Source organism: Falco punctatus, assembly GCF_963210335.1.
Source record: "Falco punctatus genome assembly, chromosome: 12".
Lineage (NCBI taxonomy): Eukaryota > Metazoa > Chordata > Aves > Falconiformes > Falconidae > Falco > Falco punctatus.
Window position 1 is genome coordinate 12,537,299 of NC_137592.1, and position 13,427 is coordinate 12,550,725.

General features: G+C 36.8%; 1 protein-coding gene across 1 annotated transcript in view; it reads left to right on the forward strand.

Annotated features, from left to right (window-relative positions):
• The window catches only part of BIRC6 (baculoviral IAP repeat containing 6), a 183,342-nt gene that overhangs the window by 110,807 nt on the left and 59,108 nt on the right, over window positions 1-13,427 (forward strand). Inside the window, 5 exon segments of the mRNA XM_080408146.1 lie at window positions 1,579-1,710; window positions 3,997-4,164; window positions 6,079-6,252; window positions 9,625-9,821; window positions 11,991-12,291. Coding sequence (XP_080264272.1) covers window positions 1,579-1,710; window positions 3,997-4,164; window positions 6,079-6,252; window positions 9,625-9,821; window positions 11,991-12,291 — 972 coding nt within the window.

The following is a 13,427-nucleotide window of genomic DNA, read 5'->3' on the forward strand; positions in this document are numbered from 1 at the left end:
GTTACCCCTCAGCTTAACTCTCATTTTAAATTGGAAGAATTAATTCTGGAAAAGATCCAGTTCTCATGTATGTTTTCATCCCTCATCTGATGTTATCTCTCTGACTGTATTAAAAGCTTTGTAATACTTGTATATCACAAGTATATATATCAAAAAAGGGTGGCGGGGAGTTGAGCAGGCAGGCAGGAGGGGAGTCAAAAATCATTGCTAATCTGCTACTCCCATCCCTTTACCATAGGAAGAAAATGTGCAGTATCACTGCAGATGAGATTGTCTAGGATGGTAGCAGTTGTTTTGTATTTCATTCACGTTAGTCTTAAATTACTGCTCTTGGCTGGTCAGAGGAATTAAACAACAAATCTGGGTATCACCTGAGTAGTAAAATACTGTTGCTTAAGCTTTAGTAATTTTATTAATGAGCTTTAAATTCTTCAGCAATAAATGGGCGTTCAGTCCATGGAACCAAACTAGAGCAACTCTGAAGTTTAATAGTAATAATAGTGGAAACAATAGAGTTTTTAGAATAGCCAATACCCAGTCTTACGTGTGTGTGTGTGTGTGTGTGTGTATATATATATATATATATATATAGTGTATGTGAACATTGGCTCCTGAGTAGCAGGAGTTTCACACTCTGTATCTTCTTTTGGTCTGCACTGCTGCTTAACACAGATATAACCAATGTCTTTAGGCACAAATCATAATATATTTCCAAGCAGTCAAACCAAGTTTCTTTCAGCACCTCGCACACTGATGATACACAGATGAAGGTAGCTGGGTGGTACTTCTAAGTCTTGAGCTTAATGCTGTAGCGTCTGTTTGGAAACAAGTTACAGCTCAGAAGCAATTAGAGAATTATTTGACCATTTTGGTGCCAGTGTTGTACCTTAGAAAGTGTGAAATGATCCATTGTCACCAGTCATCAGTAATTTAATAGTTGTTTGCTGATATTTGTGATTTTCACTAATGATTGAACCAAAACAGTTGAACTGCAGTAACCTAATGTTCCCTTAAGCGAACAGCACAAGTTTTGGATGTATACTTAGGCATCTTCCAATTCTAAAGGAGTAGTCATACTTGCCGGTTCTGAAATTGGGTCAGTATCTAACACTAGCTATCCAGACCTAAATGCAACAATATATTTACATAAGTTTGCAGGTGTCCTTAAAAAAAAGTTTTGGAATTTTTTTGGCTGTTTTATTGGGGTTTTTTGGTGGTTTGTTTTCATTTGTGGTTCTTGGGGTTGGATAGCGTTTTTTTGCTTAATCTCATTTTTGGTTATTGCACTGGAATTTCAACATGAAGTGTTTTACACTTGATTCTTCAGGTAATGGTTTTAAACTGTTACATTTTTAAATTGTCAGAAGACTGATTTTGGGGGGAAGAGGGGACATAATTATCATAATACCTTAATTCATAGGTATTTACAAGACTGTTGCTGCCTGGGATGAACTCTAAGCCACTAAGATAGTTGACAATAGCCTTGTTAACAGTCTAGAAACTGTTAGTAAAATCAGCTTGGTATATTGAAATACGTTGTGCTTTCTCTTCTTCCCCACTCCCCTCACCCTGGTATAGATACACCCAGTATTACAGCTAAGCTAATTAATGAACAGAAGGAGGACAAAGAAAAAAAGAACTATGAAGAGAAAGAAAAAGTTAAAGCAGAAAATGGGTTTCAGGACAATTATAGCGTTGTTGTTGCTTCTGGTAAGTCTTTTCCTTCCCTTTCTGAAAAATGGATTTTTCTGATGTTACGAGAGCGGGGAAAATCTGTACCAACAGTTCTTCTTATTACTAATGATGGTTAGAAAAATTGTAGTGCCCAGATAATCTAACTGGCTGTTACGCAGCCAGTAATGTAACTGGCAGTTAGATTGGTTCCTGGTAGAACTGGTGTCTCTAGTGGATTATATACTTTGACAAATTCGTACCTAAATGTGTGTGTCAGTGATGTTGTGGATGCTGTTGCTAATGCATTTTACAGGATTTTGTAGAGGCACATCTGGAGCTTGGAGTAAATGGCAATATATTAGCAGTTGTGTACTATTACTGTGATATGGGTAGTACTGCCTCTGCATTTTTGCAGTGGCTGGAGTATGAGTTTAATCACCTCTGCTCTTGCAGTATCCTTTGGAAATAAAAGGAGCCACTTTGCATAACAACTGGTGGTACTCTGCTAAAAACTGTCAGATGGAGATGTAAGCGTAAAACTGTGTTATTACACTTGGAAACCACAAATACAGGATTTTCTTCCAAAGCGTTCACCTTGTAAAAACTAATGTGAAGATCCCTCTGAAATCATTCACGTAAACCCTTTTCTTCCAAAACTACTATGGAGGTTATAGATTGAACATAGTAATTTTGCAATGATACAAGAAGATCACAGTTCAGATGATGGCTGTATAGATCATTAGTCTTTCAGTTTGAAGTTCTGTGTGTGTGAGAGAGAGATTAATGAACTTCAAACTACTCTTTTCCTATCTAGCTTTCTGCCTCATTGAGGTACCTCAATTTCATTTACACTTCATGAAGCATGAAGAAGAGATGCTGATTTCCTTTGACTTCTGGCGCCAATATTTCTTCAGCTTTTTATTTCAGGTTTTTAGATGTAGTTATAACTAAACTCAAGTGTTGAATAGGGCAGCAGTTTCATGGATCTTGGTATGTAAAGCACCACAGCTAATGTTAATTACAGCATCTTTGTCTGGAAAGATACTTGCTGTAGGTACCACTTTAAAAGAGTGAACATGATTTCATAATATTTAAAGATTACTAGGTCCAAGTGAAGGGTTAAAATATGAATAAAGAATTTAGGAATAACAAAAATAATATGCCAGGCTTGAAGGTAGGGCATAGCATTGTCAGCCGTGTTTTAACCCATTCCCTATTTAGATAGAAGCAGACTTAAGTTTTTCTTTCTTTTCATTTGTATTTTTTCCAGTTAAGTAAAACAGTTTATAAATGTAAACTTGCATTTGCATTTGTTTTTATTGCCTGATTGTGAAATCTTCACATCATTTGTCTCTGTCTTAGTGTCCTCAGAGCCTCATGCAGCCAGTATTTAACTTGTTCCCTATTGGTAAAGTTAATAGAGAGCAAAGATGTTATTTGGAGCCTGGTCTTTCTGAGACAAGCTAGTTTAGTGTACTGAGATTATTGGAGATACATTGCATATTATAGCTGCTCCTACTGACCAGCTGAAACCAGAGCATTTCAGGTGTGGGTGGTGTTAGTTTTGCAGCTGCTCTTGGCTAATGATAAGGCGGTGGTTGTATGTGTCTTTGTATCTTGACCTCTGGCTTTTTTACTTGGTCTGTCACCTGTGTAGAAGGGTACATGATAGTAGTGTAATTTCCCTGTACCTTAAGTCAACTTAAGCTGTTCCAAAAATAGAGCAATCTTGCTGTATAAGCTCATAAGCTTTTACGTGCCTGTTCTGCCTTTAAATTTTCATGTAGTGCTTACTTTAAATGCTTTGAACTAGGCAACTTTAAAAGCACTTTTAAAGATGCCTTTCATCACATGTGGTACTGTCAGTACTGCAGTTGAAGTCACCTTTGTGGGCCAGACAAGTGGTTGTTATCTATAGTCTGTGCTGAAACATCTCTCAATTTAGAGTTTTTCGTCTTTCTTGCTTTCAACTGAAAAAAAACCCCAAACCTAAAGAAGTTTTATTGTAGGGTCCATTGGTAGACAGGCTCTTTAAGTTTAAGAGCAGAATCAGATAGCTTGTACTTTTTTTGTGGATAATATGATCTAGTACAGTTCCGTTTATGTTAGGGGCTCAGGAGGATGTGCAGCCTTGTAACTGTAAAATTAACCAGGATTATATCCAAATAGATTTTATACATGAATGCTAGTCTGATATTCAATTAACCGGTGCTGAAAAATTCTATTTTTTCACTGTCATTGAAGGTATTGAGTACATTGCATCTTGGCTAACTGAAGTTATTAAATGTTAGAATGACTTTGAATTTTTTACTTCTGTACTAGGTTTGAAATCTCAGTCAAAAAGAGCAGTTTCATCCACCCCTCCACGTCCACCATCAAGGCGAGGGAGAGTAATGGCGGATAAAGTGGGTACCTCTTCTTCAGGAGGAGAATCTTCCAGCAAGACCATTAGTGTTCCGGTCTTTCATCTATACCATAAACTTCTACCAGGTAACTTCAATAATCCATTTTAAACTTAAACATTGTGTTCTTTTTTAGTGGCTGATACGTCAACAGAAAGTAGCTGCAATGCCAATGGACGCCTTCGTCATTCTATTGAGCATTTTGAATTGTAGAGTCCTTCTGGGCTGGTAACAGCTTTCAATTGGAAGTGAAGCATTATAACATCATAGTGGCTTGACAAAAGTAAAATTATGCTGATCTTTCTTGAAGTTTAGTTCCTTGTTCCTGAACAAAATCTCAAAAACATTTCCACTTTCACTCAGAAATAAGAGGGGTGGATTTGTAAGGTGACTCACATTGTCTTTCACCTGCAAGGCAGAGCTGAACTGGTATTTGTGCTGTTATTTCATGTTCTAAGTGGGCAGCCAACTTGCACTGCTCTCTGGAAGGTTGATTTGGCAGTTCAGGAATGTTCTTGAATTCCTTAATACTTGTATTTTCAAAACCAGTATGTCTTAAGCAGTTAGTCATGTTCTACGTATAGCAGTTATGTACTCACATCTTATCGGCTATCTGGACAAGGCTGATGGCAATGATGTAGTGGGGGCGTAGAGATCTCTCTCCTGTAGAGAGAGATTGGTGTGACTGGAATTCTTAATCTTAGAACAGGGATAAAGGACACTAACGTGGGTGAAACACTTTAATATTATGGAGAAGAGCTTCTTATCTTTTTAATAGCATAAAACCGGGAACTAGCTATGGAATTAAGTGGTAAACTTCTGATCAAAGATGTTTTCACCCAATAAAAAATAGATTTGTAAATTACTACAGAATTATTGGCTCTGAGTTATTATTAGAGGGAAAATATACTTAGATTAAAATATCTAAAATTGTTACAGTTAATGCTGCTGTTTTGGACAGGAGATAAGAACTCAGGGCCTGTTTTCAGCATCTAGTTGGTAAAGGTTGACTGTCTACTAATGGTAATGTAGATCATTCTGTATTTGTGATCGGGTCAATCACGTGTCTTGCACAACAGCCAGTTGTTACAAAAAAAGAAGCCATAGAAAGCAGAATCAGTGATGAAAAAGGGGGCAGTACTCACTTGCACAGTAACAAGACATTTTAAATTTTTATTTAAGACTGTGTCTTCCACTGATGAAACAGGTTCCTACTAAAGACCTTCCTGGAACTTGTGTTACTTAAGTACAGTCAAGATGAAATGGGCATGCTAATTGTATTACGTGATCTGAATCTAAAACATTTCACTTCATGTGTAAGTCTACTTGTTATCAGGCAAAATTGTTCTGCTTTGAGAGTAACTTGTAGTTCAGGGAAGAACATAGCCTTCGGAAACAAAAGAGTGGCCAAAATCGTGATTTGAATGAGTTTGGGCTGTATTTCACACGCATTTCAAGTCTGCATTGCTGCAGAGAGAAGTATTTCTTGGCAGTGCCATTCATTTTTTCATGCCGAGTTGTGTCCTGACACAAGCGTAGTGAGCTATGCTGGGGACTAATAGGACTGAAAAAGAATTGCAGGTTTCTTTGTTTTCCACTTCGTTCCACTTCAGCCATTTTACCTTATGGTCGCACACCTTTATGTCACCAGTGTCAAGGTGATGCAGGTGTAGGGTTTACTAGTAGGGGACAGGCAGTACCTGCTTAAAATGCATGTCAAATTACAGCCTTAGCCATCTGCTAAGTATGCCAAGTGCCTAGGCTCTCAGCACAGAGCTGCCCTAGGGAATTTTGGCATAGTTCTTCAATGGTTGGTTCCAAACTGATGGGGCCCCTTTTCCTGAGAGAGAAAATGGTAAAATTAAGGCCTTGGTTTGGAGCCACGTAATATTTAGTCTACTTGGCATCTGTGGTACAGGCAATGAACAGCACCTGGACATGTGTACATTAAAATAACTCAGTTGTAATTTTTCCTCTCTGACTTGATGCCAATGTTGTTTAGGCCAGCCATTACCAGCTGAAATGACACTTGCCCAGCTTCTGACTCTGCTGTATGACCGTAAACTCCCTCAAGGATACCGATCGATAGATTTGACAGTTAAGCTTGGTTCCAAAGTCATCTCTGACCCAAGCTTGTCAAAAACAGACTCATTTAAACGTCTTCACACGGAAAAAGGTGAGTGTTCTTACTTTTTTGGTATCTTCCTTTTAAAAATACTTCAATTTTGGACAAAAATATTTTTGATTTTCTTGGTAAAAAACAGCAGTTTTCTGTATTTTTTTGGATTCTGTTCCTGAGCCATCCTCTACAAGACAAGTGCTAAACGTCGTGATAAAGAACAAATTCATTGCCTGGCTTCAGACTGTATCTATGAGATACAGCAGTATGGTTGTCCTGGTTTCAGTTCTCTTTTTTTCATTATAGTGCTATATATGATATGATTATATAATTGTATAGATACTGTGTATCTTATTTCTTGACATGTATATCGATTCTCTGCACTGTTTGTGCTGATAACCAGGGCAGATTAAGCAATGCAGGAGCAGTTTGAAACCATATGAGTTACAGAAGCCTGTTATGGAAGCATCTGGGGTACTTAAATGCTTCCTTGAAAATGGGAATTTTTCTTAAGCCCATCTAAACAGGCCTTGTAACTTTAGCTTTTAAAAACATTCCTTTTAATATTTTCTAATACGGTCTGTTTCTTGGTAATGTTTTTTTCTGATTGCTTGCTGTGTACTTACTCATAGTGCTGGGGAAGGGGAAAGGAGAAGCTGTGTCCCAGGAATCTATTTTGAATTACTTGGATATCATTCCTTTAGTGGGAAGGGCTTAGAGGAATGGGACCTCGAAATTAGCTAAGGTGATCTGATCACCAGCCTGCTGACACAGCACAAAATTACTGAGGTAATCATTCATTTGTTTGAAGACAGGGGCTTCATTTAAAAACTGCTCACTTGATAGATCAGTCTCCTTCTAGAAAAGAGAGGAAGCAGAAAGAAGAGGTAAAAAAAAAGAAATTATTTTTTTGCCATTGACTCCACGTAATGGCTAGGTATATAGATCTCACGCTGTGAGAGGCCTTTCTCTTTGAAATAATATGTTTGTTTTGTTTTGCCGTTTACATTCTTAAGCTACGATAAATATTTTTATATTTTAATAGAACTCAAAAATTATTAGAGGAGGTTCAGTTTAGTAGTAGAGTTGGATGTGAAAACATGAAGGACCTCTTTGAACTTCTATTAAGTTCCTAAGCTTTTTTTTTAACTTGAGATTAATACTGTTGAAACTTGGACTTCGTAATTACAAATCCATTGATCTATTGTGCTATACAGCAAAATATTAATTACATTCAGATGTCTTACAATCACCACTCATCAGTTATGAAGGTTAATGCTGCTGCATTTTTGTGACTAGTTTTTAATATCTATAGAAATCATTCTTACATATCAGTATTTCCTTACTTGCTCCTTAAAGCAGATGTTTATTTTTTGACACCACCTGTGCTGGATAGATTTAATAGCTTCACATGTTGTCTCTAGTGCTGCATTTATACTACTATACTTGAGGAAGTGTCTGTTATTTATATTTTTTTCTGTGTGCTTCAGTGTCTTTGAGATCAGCAGTTTTCCACAGCTGAAGTGCATGACTTCACTGAAAATTCACCAAACATTCGTGGAGGTTAAATGGCTTAAACTGGGTTATAAAGGACCAGCTAAAGCAATTACTGGAGAAGCGTACTTAAGTGTAACTTCTTGCAACAACATTTAAGATGTGAAAGGAATAGGACTGTATTTGCTATCATAATAAAAGATCTGCCTGTACCCTTACTAATACCGTATTTTTCAAGTGTCTTTTGCAGAAAAGCATTTGGCCTTAGTGAACTTCCTGTGCATTGTGATTATCTGTGTGTGTCTGTTTTCTCGTTTTCCTTCTTTGGCAAGGCTTACACCTTTTTATAGTGTAAAACAGAGGGGTGAGTCTTGCTTCAAAACCGTTATTTTAAAATTTTCCTTGTCAAGGAAACCTAACCTTTCTTGTGGTCTGCTCAGTTCATGTCATCACAATTAATCAAACTGTAAATCGTGTTTGGCCCAGCATGGTGGAGTCCTCCATGTATCTGGTGGAAGGTGGTCCCTTGCTGAGACCTGCACGTGTGCAGACATCGTCACCCACTGTCTGTGGTGACAGGGAAAACTTCCACAGAGGTGGTTCCTGCCTGTATCCTTAAGAACAGTAGACATGGAAACTGAAACTTTGTAACTTGTAACAAACTACTGAAAGCCTTGTGGCTGGGCTGGCTCTTAGGACTATCCTGCTTTGAAAATGTATGTGACCTTTCCTGTTTCTCGCAGTCTGTCAGATTGAGTTAGGGTAAATTAATGTACATACTCCCACATATCCCTGATTTGAACTTAATAGATCTGATAAAATGATCATATTGCTTCCATTAGGATGAGGAAAGACTGGCTGTTTCCTATTCCCTTTCAAATTAGGGAAGTAAAGGTTTTAAAAGATAAAGTAACTGCACTTAAAACTCTATATAACAAATCATAGTGTGTGTGCATACAAGCATGCTAAGTATGATCATGGATTTCCAGCTGGGTGTCAGCAAAGAGGTGGTAAGACCATTTGATCTGTGTTGCCTTTGGATGTGGGTGGTATACTGTGAAGGCTTTAAGGACCACTGCATTCCAGTATTTAACAAGGTAATCTGCAATACAGATTTTTTAGATTAAATATACTGAATGTTCACTGTGAAGTTTGACTGTGATAATGAGCAAAGTGGGTTGGTTTTTGACAAAATGAATTGTGGGAAGGTTCTGTATATACAACTAGTGTGCATCAGTGTGTAAGATTATCATTTTTTTGTCTGTTGTACAAAATATTAGTCATAAACTGGGAGGATGGAGGCTAGTAGAAAATTAAAAATAGATATCTTGATCCTTTCTATGAGAAAGAATAGAATTACATTTCACAGCTTTGTTAGAGGGGCGTTTTGACACTTCACAGAGAGGAGGCGTGGGAATGGTGAGCAATAGGTGATATAACTTTATGGACGGCGAGTTAAATGATGGGAAAGATGAAACAAAAAAAATCCTTCCTCAGCATTTTTGAGGAAAAAGCAAGACTAATTTAAGTAAGGTTATCTTTCCTTTCTTCAGCTATAAACTCTTTATCAGAGAGTAACAAACATAGTCTTATGTTCTAGTTGAAAGACAGTGTTAAAAAATGTTGTATTTCCAAAGTTAACAAAATCTTGAAGGCGTAGATCAAATTCTAATTAAAAAAAAAATTCTCGTAGTTAACATATAACCCTATATAAATAATCTCAAGTTACGACATGGTTCTGCTGTCGCTTGCAAAAGGCACCACAAATACTTTTATTTTCTTTTGATATTGTTGGACTCATTCATTCAGGTTCTTCTTTGCTTCAGAAGGAACTGATGCTTTTGAAGTCCACTTTTTAAGTGAAGATGAAGAAACAAACACAATATTGATGATGATGATTATGTATTAATTCCTCTTACCTCTGTGTTTCTGTAGAACATGCAGATTTACTAGGACCTTGCCCTGAAGATGAAGCCATCAGTCCTGGAGATGAGTGTATGGACGCAGTTCTAGACGAATCGCTTCTTGAAACCTGTCCCATTCAGTCTCCACTACAAGTTTTTGCAGGAATGGGTGGATTGGCCCTTATTGCGGAGAGACTCCCTATGCTTTATCCTGATGTAATTCAGCAAGTGAGTGAAAAAACCAGTGTAGAAAAACATGCTAAGAGTGTTTTGTTTGTTTTTTTTAAGGGCAATGTTTTCCTCACATTTCTCTATGGTTCAGTTTGACATCTCAGTTATGTGGGGAAGCTGTTTTAAAATAGACAAGTGCATAACTGCACAGCCCCGGCCAGGTCTACATGCTGCTGCCCTGTAGATGTTCTGGACTGCTTGAGTAGCCATGTCCTTGCGGAGCGAACACATGAATTCAGTGTTGTTGCTTGCCTCGCTTCTCTTAATTCATAAAATAACTTGGAGGATGCAGTAACATAAAGTTGCAGATGTACTGTAAAGCCATACTTGCTTATAATTTAATTGCCTATGTAACCTCTGAGATATTTTTTTTTTTATGGTTAAAAGAAATTCAGTTCTCAAAGCAGATGATATAATTTTATATTATATTTATTATTATAAATAAAAAATAACTGTATAATCTTAATTATATTTTTATTCATAAATATCTAAAATGAAATTATAAAAAATAATATATGTTATTTATTTGTATACTTATTATGTATATAACTTCTCTGGAGGCACTGACAGGCATTTCAAAAGTGTCAGTATTGGCATTATTGTGGAATTACTCCTTTGGCTGCTGTTCTAGGTACACAATCTTTATTAAAAAGGGAAGAAAATAACCTGTGAATTACTCAAATTCTGTTTGGCTCTATTTTTGTCATGTTTGGCTGATCCCTTCTAAGAGGAAAGATTGTGAGTGTTTACTCCTTTGGAATTAAGTTAATCATGAGTTAATAGTGCTGTTCAGTAACCTGACTGCGAAACTGTAGCAGGAATAGGAACCCTGTAGTGAGACTGGATAATTAGTATGAATCCTTTGTAAATAGTTCTGCAAAGATGTTTTAGAGGGCTAGTATGAAGCCAGTTCAAAAATTAAAAGTTAAGGAAGTGTGTTCACTTAAAGAATTACTGTATTTTGAAATGCAAGAGAGATAACATGTACTCTGTATTGAAGAATACTGATTCATGGAATTCTGCAACAGATGAAGGCAGCATACGACCATGAGAAATTTCATCGCTTATTTCCTTCTTTTTCTGTGGTCCTCAGAAGTTATTTTCTTTTCATATTTTTTTAGCTTGAGATATAAGTTTGGATTCAAATACCAAATAAGAATTCTGTGATCCATAAAAACAGATTAAGTACAATAATACTGAGTAGAAGATTGAGTAAAGACTGATGAATTCTCCAGACTCTTAGTTCTTTAATTTTACTTTTATATTTCTCTAAGTCACTGATACTTCTGATTTTCTTAATGTGTAGATGATTGGAATAAATGCAGCTAAACATGGCTTTGACTTTTAATTAGGGATTTGGTATTCTGAATAAATTCTGCAAGGGCTTTTCAGATTAATAATTTCTAGTTTAGATCAGTGCATCGGTTCATCTGAATAGCATAAAAGCTTGAAACTTCTGTGATGTTTAATCATGACAAGGACCCGAGTGTCATACCTTCATTCTAACTGAGTGTATGACCGTTTCCTGGGGAATTGTACAACTGTTACCCCCTTACACTCTGATTCCCATCATAATGCCTGTTCATAAAACAGAACAACAGATGGTTGTATTAGAGCATAATAGTAATAAAGCTTGCCAAATCAATCGAAAACCTGAAAGAAGCCCATGAGTTGCTGCAAGACTGTTAAGATACCCAAATATTTTCTTAGTTTTTAAAGTTACTATGTTTAGTTGTTCTCCTTTTTGCAATACATAATTGAAAATAGAACACTTGAGTTCACACTCAGTGTTCAATGCTAAAAATAAAGGGGGTATTTCTTATTTAAGTCTGATATATAAAATAATCTTTGTATTGTTTATTTCAGTGTTATTTATGCCTCTGGATTTTAAGGGATGTGTTTTACCTGAGGATTTTAGATTGGGAAAATACAGTTTGTTGCTTTTGTAGGCAGGACTTTGTAGAACAGTATTGAAAATGCAACAACTATGTCCTTTTTAGCTATTTAGCCTGGCCCCGTATCTGTAAATGGTAGTGTGTTTCATGTGACTATTTAATGGTATCCTATATTAAGATTGTATGTCCTTTAGATCCTAATGTGAATAAAAATTTTGCCTAGGTGATTAACTGAATGGCTACCAAATTTTGTTGTTTTTTCTTTCTTAAGGTGAGCACTCCTGTGGTTACATCGACCACACAGGAAAAGCAGAAGGACAGTGATCAGTTTGAATGGGTTACCATTGAACAATCAGGGGAATTGGTGTATGAAGCACCAGAAACAATTGCTGCAGAACCTCCACCTATCAAGTCAACAGTTCAGACTATGTCTCCCATACCTGCGCATTCTCTGGCTGCCTTTGGTTTATTTCTTCGTCTCCCGGGCTATGCTGAGGTGCTGCTAAAAGAACGGAAACATGCTCAGTGTCTGTTGAGATTGGTGTTGGGAGTTACAGATGATGGTGAAGGAAGTATGTGCTGCAATTATTATGTTTCTTTGTAGACCACGGCTAGATTATTTTTCTTAAATTTATTTACACTGTGTAATGCTTTTAGCAGGAAGTTAGAATTGGTTTGTACAGAACTATGTTGCTAGCATCTTTAATAGTCTGTTGTCTCTAAATATTAAATTCTTTCTGCCTAAGTTTTGTCACAATCATCAGTATTCAAGTTCTCACCTAGATGTCAGAATCATTGTAGAATAACTGCTGATAAACCTTACAGTGACATTGTCAAGGTGACAGTGTGTTCAGACAGAACAATCTGAGTAGCGGGGTATGCTCAACTAATTGAGCAAACTTATGATTCTGCAACCAAATGCAGAATAACATGGATAGGAGCATAGCTACAGCAAGTATAGAGTAAACTGATGAATAATACTGTTCTAGAATAGGAGGGAGGGTTCTACACATCATAGTGATTACATTTGCTGAGGAGGAGCTCTGCCTTAAAGGTGTGAGTTCGGAGGGAGAAATGGGGTATTCTTTGATGAATGAGTAAGTGAGCCGAGAGACAATTTGTAGTCAGTGTCTTTGCAACCAAACCTGGAATTCTGCATATAGTTCTAATATTCATATTAGTGTTCTGAAAAACTGGAAGAGTGTACGTGAAAGATGTTTTAGTGCTTTTAAGAATTTCCTTTGATTATAACTTTGGAAAGAATGCTGGGTTTTCTATGCAGCGATCAACTGAAGTCGGTCTATTCAGCAGCCTATAGAGTGGTGGACAACATGTAGCTCGTAAGACCGACTGAGAAACTAAGAGTCTCATTTGTCCTCTCTCCTGTTTATCTTTTCATTACTCTTGCATTTAGGTACAGGACAGTAGACAAGAATAAACAGGATAACAAAAATTCATTCTGGCTGCTAGCTCCCACCTAATTTGAGTAGTAATTAATGGAAAGACTGTATGTAGTCCCTCAGCTTTTTATGTCCTTGAGTGGTTCCAGTCCCTTGCTGCTGCAAACAATTTTTACATCCCTTTATTTATAAAGAGACCAACTCAAATCCTTAAAATTTAGGTTGCTTTCTTTCTCCTGTGTGTGCATCCACTGTTGCTATTGGAACACAGTTCTAGAGCATAATTTTCATAATAGGTAGGGGCTGCT